The sequence below is a fragment of the Misgurnus anguillicaudatus genome, chromosome 19 (assembly GCF_027580225.2).
Source record: "Misgurnus anguillicaudatus chromosome 19, ASM2758022v2, whole genome shotgun sequence".
NCBI lineage: Eukaryota > Metazoa > Chordata > Actinopteri > Cypriniformes > Cobitidae > Misgurnus > Misgurnus anguillicaudatus.
Window position 1 is genome coordinate 7,011,948 of NC_073355.2, and position 15,232 is coordinate 7,027,179.

General features: G+C 35.6%; 2 protein-coding genes across 3 annotated transcripts; both read right to left on the reverse strand.

Annotated features, from left to right (window-relative positions):
- Positions 1-1,958: 1,958 nt before the first annotated feature.
- On the reverse strand, positions 1,959-4,804 carry mcrip1 (MAPK regulated corepressor interacting protein 1). 2 transcript variants are annotated; one of them, XM_055185268.2, is made up of 5 exons: positions 4,711-4,804; positions 4,224-4,283; positions 4,016-4,131; positions 3,213-3,317; positions 1,959-2,724 (listed from the first exon to the last, which is right to left on the reverse strand). In XM_055185268.2, the coding sequence occupies exons 2-5, from the start codon at positions 4,229-4,231 to the stop codon at positions 2,660-2,662; spliced, it is 294 nt and encodes a 97-aa protein (XP_055041243.1). In that variant the 5' UTR covers positions 4,232-4,283; positions 4,711-4,804; the 3' UTR covers positions 1,959-2,659. The 2 variants fall into 2 exon arrangements, with proteins under 2 accessions (XP_055041243.1, XP_055041242.1); XM_055185267.2 differs by lacking the exon at positions 4,711-4,804 and having other exon boundaries at positions 4,224-4,317.
- Positions 4,805-6,005: 1,201 nt separating this feature from the next.
- On the reverse strand, positions 6,006-10,220 carry ppp1r27a (protein phosphatase 1, regulatory subunit 27a). The gene is made up of 3 exons (XM_055185266.2): positions 9,505-10,220; positions 7,818-7,968; positions 6,006-7,094 (listed from the first exon to the last, which is right to left on the reverse strand). The coding sequence occupies exons 1-3, from the start codon at positions 9,920-9,922 to the stop codon at positions 6,974-6,976; spliced, it is 690 nt and encodes a 229-aa protein (XP_055041241.2). The 5' UTR covers positions 9,923-10,220; the 3' UTR covers positions 6,006-6,973.
- Positions 10,221-15,232: the final 5,012 nt, after the last annotated feature.

Below are 15,232 nucleotides of genomic sequence, written 5' to 3' on the forward strand. Positions count from 1 at the left end.
CTGTATTGTATCTATAATTTTGTATTCAATACAATAAAATAAAAAATAGTGAGCAGTGTAGCTTTTTTTCTGTGGGTGTTAATTTGATTTGGCACTAAAGTTTTTATCTAAAGTGCTACTTTAATGTAACCATTCAAATCTGTACTGAATGACATATTAGGCTTACATAAATTGTGCATCAGGCATGCCAAACCTTCTGACCAATACAATTAATTACGAAAGATTCCCTGATATTTTCATGTTTCAGTGGGAATCCTGCAAAAATGTATTAATATAGTATGTACAATACATAGTTGGATGTTGTCCTTTGTTTCTGTGTAAAGGAGGTACATAATGTACATAATGATCCTTTTATAAAAATAAGCTTTTTAGTCAAAGCTTAAGGTCTGAAACACATAACAAACAATCCTTCTTTGAAATGTATTAAAACCTTTCAGTTTTTATAACCATAAACCAAGTAATAACTTATATGGACAAATCTTGCTTATATTCTTATAAATATCAGCAATTTACATCAATACTTCAAATTAAATGATTGTGATATGTGACATTCTGTTGTTTATAGTATATCCCATTGATTACGGATCAAAATTTATATTGTGTGACAAACTATATTATATTAGGTGACAAATTCATATGATTTATATAGCATCATCTCTGTTCACTTATACAGAGCCATCTTCAAGTTCTAGGCTATATACATCTTCCATATTTCAGTTCAAAGCGTTACTGTATTCTGGACTTTTTTCCCAAACAAGGATGCAAGATGTAGTTTCCTTTAGTTGCACAATATACTTTTATTAACCTCTGTTTATTAACGTGGTCAGGAATGTAAGAAATAGTAAGTGCTTTGGAAAAACAACCTTGTAAGAATATAAAAGAAAATATTATTAGATCATATTATTAAAAAAATGAATCATTCAGACAGATGTTATTTAAACAAATCACTTTGAATGTGAGAAATTGTGATTAATAATTCATCACAATTCACTTGAAAAGATATGGGTTCAAATTCCCTGACTTTTCCAGACCAAAAAGCTGACTTTCAATGACCTACGTCCAGGATGCCATGAGCCTGGTAGTGTCCACCATAAGTTTATTAAAAATGTTGCTTAAATGCGTGAAATAAAGAAACAATGCCAATAAACAGCTAAAGGCTTGGCCCGGAAACGGTATTCCTTACATTACATCTTAACAAGCGGATTGCATTTTGATAAATTGAAACAAAAAAGCAACAAATAAAAATCCCTGATATTCCATGACTTGGACAAAAATATATAAAATTCCCTGAATTTCAATGTCTGGAATAGACCTTTAAAAATTCCATGATATTCCAAAAATTCTATGACCTGTGGGAACCCTGGATATAATGAAAAGGAGGTCAAGCTTGTAAATTCATTCCTTAAGTCAGATTGGTTAATATGAATAGTTTACTCCATCATGTTTAATAAGGGATTTTAAACTCCACCATCTTTTCTTTCAGAGTGCCTTTTAAAAACTGATTATAATATGATCATAAGATTATCATATCCCAAATCAGTACCTTAAAAACAGGTATTATGGATGTCTGATGCTAGTGAATCTGAAGTATTTATACTACACCTTTAGTTCTAAAGTTTAGGAAACTTTAGTCAATTTTATTTTGGACTTTCCTAGTCCTTAAACACAAAATGCATCCTTTTTTAAATACCTTTATAGACATTATGATTCTAGGAAGCATTTTACGGGACAAAATTCGGCTACACCCAAGGAGTACAAGACATGTCATCAATATTAATGCTTAATCAATACATCTTACATTTTAAATGAATACCTCTGTGCAAGTCATTTTTGGCAACCTACACTAGCAAATAAATGGCCAAACTAAAATGAATTTCAAAGCATAAAATAATGAATTCCATTCAATTTTCATGATAGATTTTGAATAATAGTTTTAAAAAATTGAAGTAAGACTGAAGTAACATAAAAGTAATCTTTATTTTATTTTATTTTAAAGTCTGGGAACGAAAGATGTGGAAAACATTTACTCAAAGTTTTTGAAAGTATCAAAGGTATCAATTCATAGTTAAAAAAATGGAAGTATATCTACTAAAATATTTGGCGAACCAAACTTGCCTGTGCTATAAGACAAACCGTCCTATTTCTCTTCATCAATCTATCAAACTAACAGAACTGTCAACTATTCTCTGGGTAGAAACTTTAGAAAAGGATTAAATTCCTTGCATCCCATTTTGAGAAAGTCTGTGTTGAGATTGCCCAATAGTGGAAGCAGTAAACGGTTCTTTGCCTTTGCCATCTGTCATATCAACAGCAGAAATAAAAGAAAAAAACTATAAACAAAATCTAAACTCAAAAACGAGGATCAAAAATTTACATCAGGCCTCATCTGTGAAAAAAGATGCATGTATTCAGGAAAAAAAAAGAGTCCAGATGAGCATGGAATGGCCACTCAAAAGGCTCCTAAAATTTAACTCATAAATACATATCAGCCTTTAAGTCCAGGCCACAGGTCCATGAGGCAGAGGAGAGGCTTTTTGGACAAAGATGGTGAAATATCCTGGCTTGTGGCTTTTGGCGACATAAGATTGGTATAGTTAAAAAGGTCCCAAATGTAATGGGGAGGACAAAAACTGCTGGATCAGGAAGAAATGGGAATGGTCTAAGACTTCTTTGAGTCTTGTGTGTTTCGCTTCTTAAGGTCACTCAGGTCAAACGGTATAAAAGCTGAAAGAAAGAATAAAAAATTAAGCTTTGCAAAAAAAAAAAACACATCCCTACATGTAATGCATTTCAACTTTTTGAGGGGCTGGGAATTCTGTGGAATGGATTTAAAGGGATAGTTCACTCAAAAATGAAAATTCTCTCATCTCCCTCTCACTGGTACAAATTTCTTTTTTCTGATGAACATGAAGGAAGATATTTTGAGGAATGTTTGTAAACAAACCGTTCCTCAGCCCCATTCCCTTCCATGGTATTCTTACGGAAGTGAATAGGCTCCCTGAATGGTTTGTTTACAAACATTCCTCAAAACATCTTCTGTTGTGTTCATCAAAACAAAGAAATTTATACAGGTTTGTAACAACACAAAAGTGAGAAAATGATAACAGAATTTTCATTTTGGTGTGAACAATCCCTTTAAACATGGTTAAGTTTTTTGTGAGGACATTAAAAATGAAAATTAAAATTGTTCATTTACATGATAATTGACTTACATTTTAGGTTGGGATTTGGGTTTTTCTCCACATACTCCTGTGGTCCTCGATCATTACGTTCATTATTGTGTGGGGATTTAATGTCCCTTAAAACACAAAGCCAAGCTGAAGAGAAAAACATGACAAAAACAATTGCGTCTTAGTAAGGGGGTAACAATTTATATGGTTTCTCAATGCATCACTTTGAAATGTCATGTTAATGTAGTGTAAAAATAAATCCTTTGCTATTGTATACAACTAATGATAAATTAACAGCAGTTTGTCAAAGTGCTCACAGGGCTGGTTAATTTTTTATTTATTTACCTATTTTAATCGATCTTCAATTTAATAAAACAATATTGATTAATCCCTGAATCGATTCTTGCTCTGCATGCATTACTTCAGAAAATGTGAATATTATCTGTACTTTGCCTCTTTTCCTAAACATGTTGAAAGATGAGATAGAAAATATATAAAAAAATTGTCAATGTCCAGACAAAAGCATTATGAATTTTTATCTCAAGTTGTTAATGAATTTCACTGCTGCACATTTACAATGTTTTTCTTTTCTACAGCAATGTGCATTGTTCAATCCTTGTTTGCATTGTATACGCATATTTATCATTTCTTGTTACAGTGTTTGTTACTCCGTAAAAGTAACGAAACAATTGCGTAGGCTTAATGTTAATGTGTATTTCAGTGATATAGCAAAGTGGTCGTGTTTCAGTCACCAGCCTTTATATTTAAAAATGTGGATTCAATGTCTGCAAAACTAACATTTTATGAAATGCTTGGCTATAAAGTTTAGTGAGTAGTAGCCTTACTGTCATGGATAAATCGCACATTTTCTTCATGTGCTGGTGTGAAGATCTCTCCTGTATTCGTTGGCGACCGAGGACTGGAAGTCCTCTTGTATGTGTTCATTCTAGGAGCAGAAGAGCTGGACGAGACGAAAAATAAATCAAATGAACCCATGCATTTAATACATAACAGTACATAAAGTTCACGTTAAGACTACTTTGAAATGCTTACCTGGTCATTCTGTTAATTTCACTTGCCTCACAATCCTAATATGAGGCTTAAAAGGAGGCTCTTCAATGTGTTTTCAAGGTAAAAAAAAGAAAGGAAGACAACAAATGTCACATAAATTTAAACGAATGCGACATACAAAGTTTATTAGCGGATATGACCAAATCAATCACACAATTACAATCAATGAATAAATCATCAGTATTTGCATTGGAGTTTATGACTAACCAGAGATATTACACATAAGTACACAGTTATAAAACTAGTTCGACATCGACAGGATAGTAGTTAAGTTACATCAATGCACATGATTTATAATTTCAGTGTTTGTGTTTTTGTTATTGTTTATGTTACTGGCGGCTAGTCTGTTAGCATTGTAAGTTACTTCCACAGTGAAAATTTCTAAACGACCGCTTCAAACTCAGACAAAGCGAATAAATTACGAATAACTGCCACATAATGGAAACGACATTGATTAACATGATCAAACCTGTCTTTGTGTTTTTCTTTCCTCTGATATCTCTCTTTCCAGGCCGATTCGGCCGAAACGTTGCTAATGCCAACCAATTATTTCCGGGTCAGCTAAAGAAGCTGAGTGAAATCATAGTGAAATGCGCATGCGTGAACTTTAGCAAAAAACGTATCCGTTTAGCTTTCAGTTTACTGTAATTTGTTTAAAACACTTAATAAAGTTAAACAAACTAATCTAAATCAATTTTGTATTTAGAAAAATTATAGTAGGCCTATCTGTTAATATTTTAAAGTCATAGTATATGATACTATGCAATTTCAGCCGTAATGTTCACCGCTAACTTTAAACTCGCGCGTTCCAAGCAACAAATCGTGCACGATAAGTAAGCACGGAGCTTATATTTAAATACAATTTCACTTACAAAACATTATTGTGATAAACTACATTTTAAAGCGTGCTCTTATTTGCTTAGTCGGCTATCCCCATACGGCAAAAACAAAAAAATTATCTGGCCAAAAATATATAAATATATGCTAAATAAATTTTGTTGAATGTTATGCTTAGTTGAATATATTTTTTTAATTTGGAAATATATTTAGTTTTAACCGAAATATATCAACATATATTTCAAAATGTATTTCAAGGGCAAGCAAATGCATTTCTAATTTTACATCCCAAATGGCAAAAAATTATTATTTTTTGCCTAAATATATTTTAAATATATGCAAAATACAAGTTAATTTTATAAAGTATATTTTTGAAGTTAAAAATACATTTAATTTTAACCTTTTTAAAACTGTTATGTTTACAGGTTTGTAACATAAACAGAGATTTTCTTCCAATGCAACATGAATTTTTTCTTTGAATTGAAATAAATTGAGGGCTAAATATATTTTTAATGCTTTAAAATGTATTTATTTACTTTAAAATATATTTCAAAATATACAAAAAAGGGCCAATAAATATATCAGTGCAAAAATATATTTTTGTAAAATTATTCCAAAATATTCTACAGTATTAAAATATATTTTAAAATATATTTTTTGCCGTATGGGTCTAATCAATAATTTATTTGATTTATAAATTTTTTTTATAATTTGAGGAAAACTGTATCTGTGTACGGTTTTTGTTGCACCATTATTTACCTAGGGATCATTTAGGGGTCATGAATACTGTTTTTCATTAATTTAGTGTAGGCTATATACAGGAAAATACAGGAAATACATCATGCAAGTAGTCAAGTGCAAAGACCACGCATTCACTTGCTCGCTCACACACTCACTCAATATCTGAAGCGAAAAAATGAATCAAAATTATTTGTAAAAAAGAGCTTTATTTATGAAAGCATTGTAAAAAATAAGACTTTAAAAAGAGACATTCAAATGTCAGAAGTCGCCTCCCTTTCAACATTAATGCAAACTTTCATCATATGCTAGTCTATAGGCAGGATATCATTCAAATGTGCTCTACTGCTGCCCAGCAGACAGAAAGCACAGAGCTGTGCCAAACTGTGTCCATGTAACATGTCATCAAACATCACTTTAATATTGTACACTGAATTGTGAAAATATGATCATTTGTGAGCATGTCAAGGGAACCGCTGGTAAGTACCAAACAGCAATAAAATCAAAGTAAAAATGAACAATGGTGAGATGACAAAAATGGCTTGGATGTAGATAGGCTGCCAATGCAGTAAACCAAGCGGAGCACACAGAGAAGATCTATCTGTAAACATGGATGGCATGTGTGCAAATGTACGGTGTTACTGCAATCAAGAAATGCACATTTCTTCGCAGCCGAACATGCCATATTTCAATTTTACCATACATAAAATGCCTTTGTAACTTTTCTCTGCCAACTTTCTTAACAACTTTCTTCGCTTTTTCTGATGACATAACAAATACCTCTTATTTTAATCCACCCCTACCCAGAGCCTGGATTTTTGTTAAGTGACACCTACATTATAAAATTGAAAACCCTTTAAAAGGATCAAATCCAGTCACATGGACCTACTTACAGTGTTTCTTCTTAAATGTCCTATTTTAAATAAAAAAAATTGGCATTCAAAACAAACAGGTGGATGGTTTGTCTGTAGACTTCATGCATACTGAAATGCATTTGTCAATAATGTAAAAGAACTAAAACATAAAAATCTTTTCTCACAGACCTTTAAACCACACAAAATGAAAATATATGAAAAAATATCACATATCAAATAAGTGTCCTTTAAAAGCTAGCTTTGTTTTCCAAGTTCTTCATCCGTTCCAAGTTCTTGTCATTCTTAGACACAACCAGTTTCAAACAGTTTGACCAATTCTTTGCAGTCTGGATCAATGAGGTCTGCCGGTTTCTCCCCATTTTCATTTTCTGCTTCCACGCTGGCACCCAGTGACAGTAGGTACCTAGTGAAAAAAACACACATAATTTAGCATAAATTATTAAGTTTGCTAACATTTGCAAAAAAATAAAAATGGGGCACAGATTTTTTCATCTAAAATTTGTCTCTGTCCCAAAACTCTGTCTTTTTCCGTGGCATTCTCACGGATTGGTTGCTCAACAGCTTTTTCCTATTTTCAAACCATTGTCGCTTTGGTTTAGGGTTAGATTTGGTGTTTGCCTTAGTATGTAACTTTAAGTATTGGTTTATACTATTTTTTCTGATTTATTCTTTTATATTTTCTAAACTTTAAACAATTGTCGCCTGGCGTTGGGGTTAGAGTTGGGTTTGGGTAAGGATGTCCCTAAACCCAAATCGAAGCGACAACGGTAAGAAAATAGGACAAAACAGTTGAGTAACCAATCCATGAGAATGCCACGGAAAAATAAGCAAAAATTTATGATATCAGGCTGATTGTTTGCAGAGAAAGCAATCCCAGAATGTGCTCAATTACAAAGCCATCAAAGATGTAAGATCTAAGAGAAAGAAATGCATATTATAAAGGATATAATAGTTCTCCTGTGTGCTTTACCTAAGCTGTGTGACTATATTTAGCACTTCACATCAATCACATTTGAGTTTTCGACTCAGTTATGCTGCCCTAGAAGGAAGCTGCCTATTGTATAAAGATAGTAGACAGTTAGGCAGTGTGCTAGTTTAATGAGTGAGTATTAAAAGTAGCTCTTACTTGGCGATCTCAGGGAAACCGTCACTGCACGCCATGTGCAATGGTGTCCAGCCATTCTCATCCCTCTGATGAACATCAGCTCCATACTTTATCAAGAGCTTCACGCACTCCAGGTCTCCCGAGAGCACGGCTTCATGGAGGGCTGCCATTCCTAAGAAATACAACAACTCTCGTTACGGTTTGCAGCTTAATTTCTCTTTCCAGATTAAACAGAAAATCAAATGATCTGGGAAATAAAAGTCATCCTGACCACCCAGACATCATGGTCATATATGATATATGTATGTATTTCAAAGGCAAAGTCTGTAATATTTCCAGCACAGTATCTGCTCAGCCTTTCAGGTAGTCTCACTTCAAACTCACTCACTGAAGAGGTGTACAATACTATCTGTCAGTTGTCCATTAGCATTCATACATTACTGGCTATGGCATTCATGCTGCCATCGCTTTCTCATTCTCATTTCTCATTCATTCAGCTGATCTCCAGGTCTGGCGGTACCACCTTTAGCATAGCTTAGCACAATCATCTGAATCCGATTAGACCACCAGCATCACGCTAAAAATAACCAATTATATTACCCCGCGCCGGAAAATAGTCCCCTTGGTAACTTTCAATAGCTGGGGACTATTTTCAGGCACTGCGTAATGTCATTGACCCTCCTGCAGCCATGTTACGGCATCAAGTCCTAACCATATCGACCTAGAAAATCGCAACTTTTAATTTTCGTCTGTCTTACTACACGATGTAACTACAGAAGAGTCAAGTTCTAAATAGGAAAAATATCAAAACTCTTTGCCTATTTTTAGCGCAATGCTAATGGTCTAATCAGATTCAATGGATTATGCTAAGCTATGCTAAAAGTGATAGCGCCAGACGCGGAGATCAGCTGAATGGATTCCAAAACGGTAAAAATCAAATGTTACACTCTTGGGGAGCTGGAAAATGAGCATATTTAAAAAAAAAAAATTGTTCAATTCAACTATTAGTTATATATTAATATTAGTAACTTTATTTGAAGTTTTTAAAAGCATTTAAAATGATAAATGAAAAAATGTATTGCAAATATGCTAATAGCATTAAAGTATTTTATGATAATACAAGTGTACTTTCAAATCACTGTCAATGAAAACACTGACTCTTTTCTGACATATCTGTAGTTATGGTATCTACCAGGAGAAGTAAATTGCTCCTGCATAGATTAGTGGTAGAGCGTTAAGCAGTGGTAGCGCATTGTGTTAGCACTGCAAAAAGACTTGGGGTCAAACCCAAGGAACACACACTGATGAAAATGTTTAGCTTGTATTGTAAGTCGCTTTGGATAAAATATCTCCCAAATGCATGTAAATTGCCAAACAAGAGCATTTCCCTCACAAATTAACAGAGCCATGTCTTAAAAGAGTCATAAAGCTGCAGTGTTTATTAAAAAAAACAAAAAAACTTGAAGCTGCAGTCTGTAACATTTTCATTTATTGCCATCTTTGTTTGAAACATTAAACTGCAAGTTGTTTGCACTTATTTTCCTGCATTTCGCATTACACGTTGTAAATCATTTTTATAAGCTTACTGTTGCAAATCAGGGTAAGGTAAGGGTTCTTTTTGAATACTTTGCACATTTGACATTCACGACAACATATCAAAACAACTTTCCATATCTTGTCGGATGCATGCAAGGTGAGGTTCACTCACCGGAATGGAAGATGGTGTCCAGACGCACTTTCCTCGCCCTTAAAAATCGACCAATCTGTTCCAGTTCGCCGTGCCGGATTAAATCCTGAAATATGACATCATTGGTGAAGCGCACGGCCCGGGCAGGTTTGACAGTAACGGTGGGAGTAGACTTTACACTTGTGCGGGGCGAGCTGGTCTGTCGGGATGACTTGCTGTAGAGGGGAGTATAGGTGGACTTGTTTGCCGGGGTGTACGCCGGTGGGGTGTAGTATGATGCAGTGTGGAGTGTAGAAGGGCTGTACTTAGTCGAACCGTACAGACTGGGTGAATACGAGCTGCTGTTGTAGTGTGAAGGTGTGTAATGCGTGTTTGTGTAGTGCGTTTGTGTGTTTGAGCGTGTGTACTGGGACACCGGGTACTGGTAGCTGTACTTCATTCCCGCAGACGCCACGGCTCTGCCTCCCTCACGGCTCTGGGCACGAGAGGAGGATGAGACTTGAGTAAATTTCCAAAGAACAGTAAAATCCTTTTTGGGGGGCGTCCTGAACCTCAACACTTTGGGATCAACCTTTCGTCAGCAGTTTTTAAACAGTCACACTTCAGGTCCAAAAACTTTCACTTTTCCAGAGTAATCGGTTCCTTTTTGGGGGATCTCTCTGTATGCTTTTTTTAGTTTATTTGTCCAGGTCCCACGTAGTGTGCGTTTAGTGTACTCTCCTAACAGTGAAGGTTGAAGCTGGTCCCTATATACCCTCTGTAGGGTTATTTTGGGGTTGTCACCCCTTGTATCGAGTGACTTTGCTTAGCAGTGAGTGGCTGCAGCGTAACCCCACCCTACTTTCACATGCTGGTCACCCCTAGACTCCGCCCCTGATAAAAATCTCAGGCCCAATGAATGTTGTCTAACCAGCAGCAAAGGTCTCTTTCAATAACATTTACATGTGTTTACCAAAGTAATGAGGTCATCCTCGATGCCAGCTGAACACATGAGGAGCAGCTGAAAGGGAACTTTTTACGATGGGTGTTTGAATCTAAAACCTGAACTAGACATGTGATCTTTCTATGACGTTTCAATATATCATGAATTAGTGGCGCTCATGTTGATCGTGACTTTTAAACAGTCACACAACTTGGAAAACATCATGCACCGGCTGCAGGTGCGCAAAAGAAATTTGTTTTGCATTCACATGTTCCTACTTCTTGATTGCAAGATATGCATTTGCGCCCCAACGTAACCCAACTGTAGGCCATACTATAAAGACGGCATTCTAAAAAACGACCTAATAGTTGAAAATAAGTGTTTTATATTTCAATTCATTTTTCAATTTTGCGTTTAAAAGACAATAAAAACAACCTAAGAATCAAGAATCTTGAATCTGCTTACGTCACAAGTTATTTTTTGGACCAAACATCCAATAGGAAAATTCAACTGCAGTAGCCACCGTTCAACCTGAAGTGTGCAGCACTCAGACGTTTTTACACCATATATTGTCTTGAAACACTTTCTACTCAAATATCAAAAAACTTACTAAAATCAATGAACAGCACAAATAAAGCATCATTCTTACAGATCATTAAACTAAAAAATTGCGCAAATTGAAATTGCAAACTGAACATGCACCCAATGAAAACACAGCCATTTCGCATAAACTCCCATATATCGCAAGAAAGTATTTACGCTCAGTTGAGGTGTCTTTTAAGGCAATTCAAAAAAGAAATATATTGCAAAACTGCGAAGGAAAGTTTTTTTTTGCATTTACAGATCAGCTGATGTGTGCAAAAGTCACATGATCATTCTTTAAATATGGCACATTGGTTGGAGGACAACATAGATATATACACTAGATGTCGCCTTGGCATTCTAGGCATGCGTCAAAACCACCGCCATCTTGGAACAGGGGTCTTGTCATAGGAAGTAGCTAGGTAACGCTGTTATCTCCACCTGTACTCCGAATTCATGGACGATGCCGGACTTTTGTGCTGCGTATGGACGTTAGGCCTACTAGCACTATGCATTGCAGTTAGAAAAAGTAGATTTTCAAAATATCAAAACTTTAATTTTTTATGGACTCAATGCTAAATACATGTCCGACTGTTGAAACGAATTTATGTTTATTTTATTTCTGTTACACCATTGCCTACAATGACGCTGATGCGGGATTCCCCTGTTTCAAGATGACAGCTCTATTTGACGCATTCGATCCAATTAACTGCGGTAGCAAAGGCGACATCTAGTGTACATATCTATGGGAGGACAAGACAGAAGAGTTGTGGTTGACTTCATGTGGTGTCACAAAAACCAAGTGCATGACATCAAAATACAGCAAGAGCGATTTGGGAGTTGAATGGGCTATGCTTTAGAGTCACTGACGCTGTATTTTAATGTCATCCGCATGTCGGTCTGCGCGGTGCCATATGAAGTCGAACACACCCGTCGCAATGGTTTTATGAAATGACTTCTAGCAAGACAACAAAATTATGCTTTGGTTGCATCGGTTAATGGAAATGCTGTCATTTCGCAATAGTTTTTTCATTTTTTGTTGAAATTTAGCACTAATTTTTTTATTGAAACGCAGCTACTGACAGATTATATTTAGATCATAAAATACTATTACTAATATTGTTGGGGTATTTCCACACCAGAAAACTGTAAGCATCTGCTTTATATGTTTATGGCTATACATGTTGATATGATTTAAGGGCAAAACAAAATCTGTGGTGAAACAAACATCGAACATTGGCTGTGTACACTGCTGGTGTGTTGATGCTGTCTAGTGTCACGAGCCTCTAAATAAATCTGCTATATTTAACACCTCCTCACTATTGCCCCAATAGGTCATATGGTACATAGTCACAAAATATTTCAACTTGGGTTCTGTATATGTGGCCTGATGAGATAAAGCTTTCACTAGCTGCATTGTTTAACATAAAGTGGGGTTTTCTACAGTCATAGAAGAACAATTTGGGGTTCTCCAAAGATATATTTTACAATCTGTACATCCTCTATCCACAATAGAGAACCTGTGCTATGTATTAATTTAAACCAATGGTAGGGTATATCCCTTTCAAGCCAAAGTTTGACAATAACCCAACATTTTTTAGTGTGTGCAAGCATTTGGTTAAATGGGTAACTTGTCAGATGTCCAAAGGGAATTATTCTTAGGCTCATTTAGCAAAAGCATCTGCAATCTTAACAGCCCTACTGTATGGTGTTTCCAAGCAGGTTCACTACTCCAACGTCTCTAAAACAACTGAAGATGACACATAGCAAATTTTGGTCTTAGGAAGAAACTCCCTGTTAAAATCAACTCAATGTGAGTGTACATGCGTGATCATCAAATCAACTCCAGTGCAGAGTTAGAATAACTTGTTAAGAGTGAAAATGTAACTAACCCTAACACAACAAAAGAAAGCTTCATGCTGCAATGCATACTGGGTATCAACGTAGTACAGGGGTGTTTAAACCTGCTCCTGGAAAGCCGGTGTCTCTGCAGAGTTTTATTCCAACCCTAATCAAACACCTGTTCCAGCTAATCAAGGTCTTACTAGGCAGACTAGATACTTTGAGGCATGTGTGTTGAGGAAAGTTTTAGCTAAACTCTGCAGGAAACCGTCCCTCCAGGACCGACTTTGGACACCCCTGTACTAAACTAATGCATGACTACCAGCAAAAAAGCAAAAGCTTCCTAAACTTAATTTTAAAAACATCTTTTCCAATGCACATATGTTTCTACTTAAACACATACAATCACTAAAAACAGAAAAGAAAGAATTAAATTGGAGAAATTCAGGAGTCAAGGGCTTAACTAGAGCAAACACTGATCACAATAATGGTGGTTTAAAATAAGCAGCAGCACCCACTGGTCGTTCAGAGCAGTAGAAATGATACATGTTTTCACATAGAGGTCGTTTTCTGGACAGGGATTAGCTTAAGACAGGACTAGGCCTTAGTTTAATTAGAAAATATAACTAGTTTTAACAAACATGCCGTACTAAACATTACTTGTGTGCATTTTAATACAAAACAAAGGGCACTGATGTATTTTAAGATATCTCAGTGCAAGTTCTTTTCCGTTTGGAGAGCTCTTACATTTATTTTGGTCTAGGACTAGACTAATCCCTGTCCCGGAAACCACCCTTTAGTCTCTAAAAGTCTCCAACCATGCCAGGAAAAGTCACTTAATTTGTAGTCACTTTAAAAAAAAGTTGCCAAAGGGGTCTTGACAGTCGCTAAATCTAGTGACAAAGTCACCGCATTGGCAAAACTGCTTCGTGCTGCTGAACCAGGGTCGCGTCATGGCGCAGTTTCTCTACATATAACCTTAGATGGGGTGTTAAAAGATGCTCCTGAACACCACTGAATGAACTCCTAAATATAACACAGCCAGGGAGTATCCCCAAGAGTTAAAAAATAAACCGAAATCCTAACTCTTTATCACTTTTCTCCTGTTTTTGGGGACTACTTTTATGACACTTGTTTCGGTTCTGAATACCAGCGTATGCCGTCATTATATGAAGAGTTTCGTTGCAAAACGAGATAAATCCATTTTTTAACATTTTTGTCAAAACATGTTTATTATTATGTTATCATGTTATTATTTTGTTTTATGGTGCTACTTAGCTGTATTTTTTAAGTTATGAAGGTTTAAATCAAAACAAAACAACTGCAGTTGTATTGAAATTAATTGGAATGCACAGCCAAAAAACAAGATTTCTGAACAATTTAAAAAACGGTGGTTATCTCGTTTTGCAAAGAAACTCTTCATATGAACCCTTTGCACTGGATAATGCTCTACCAATTGAGATGAACACTGCAACATTTTTGAGAAACCACCTTTCATCCATGACAATAATGTTATTACAGTAAGTGATTTCTTGACCTTGTAAGGGGCTTTAGGAGGTCAGATTGATGTACGTGACTGCTAACACATTCTGCTCAGAGGTATGAGTCTTTTCACAGGGCTTTGATCCTTAGGTCAGATCCACAGGACTGCAGCTGTCCTCTCATGAGCACTGAGACCTCTAGAGCCACTTCCATCTAGATTTCACAGGCCTTGGTTTCATTCTCCAGCATTGCCAAGAAGGTGATCTCAGGCCAAGAGAAATAGCAAGACATAATCCACTGGCTCTCTTCTCGACGGCTCATATTAGCAACACCATTTCACGGCTTTGACATCATTCGAACATGACCAATGCACAATAATATCACGGGATGTTTACAGCTTTGTCACCAAAACTGTCAGTAAATGAAGATTTCTTCATACCCACCAGGCACTAGCTCTCATTTCACCGTCTGGGGTTAACTATATGTAACAAAGGTTAGTGAGTGAAAGCTGTGCAGTAAAATAAACCTCAGTACCCGACCTCAAGAGGTACTCTAGTAACAGATGATAGAGGTCATGGCCTTCAGCATCCTTGTTAGAGTGCTAAAGGCCATGATTTTATTAATCTTAAAAATTAGATGAATTTATATATACTAGTCTGAAACCTATAGAAACTTGCAATTAAATGTGAGTATATTTAAAAAAATTAAAAAATATGAGTTTTTTAGATTATATAAATTTTTTCTCCCTGTCAGTCTATTTATAATACCAAAAGGAAGCAAACTCAACATTTTCTACAACCCTGCTTAGGGTTTCCAGCGTGATCTCAAAGTTCACATCCAGACTGAGATATATTAAGGTGGAGATGATTTACTTCAGTCTGTGCTGTTGTTTCTTTCCTGCTATCATATTACACACTTGCT

Coding starts and splice junctions, on each gene's coding strand:
- ppp1r27a (XM_055185266.2), bottom strand. CDS start 9,922: ATGAAGTACAGCTACCAGTACCCGGTGTCCCAGTACACACGCTCAAAC. Junction 7,969..9,504: donor GGACACCATCTTCCATTCCG/GTGAGTGAACCT, acceptor TGTATTTCTTAG/GAATGGCAGCCCTCCATGAA. Junction 7,095..7,817: donor GGTTTCCCTGAGATCGCCAA/GTAAGAGCTACT, acceptor TTTTTTCACTAG/GTACCTACTGTCACTGGGTG.
- mcrip1 (XM_055185268.2), bottom strand. Junction 3,318..4,015: donor TGTGCGATTTATCCATGACA/GTAAGGCTACTA, acceptor TTTTCTCTTCAG/CTTGGCTTTGTGTTTTAAGG. Junction 2,725..3,212: donor CCCAAATCCCAACCTAAAAT/GTAAGTCAATTA, acceptor TCTTTCTTTCAG/CTTTTATACCGTTTGACCTG.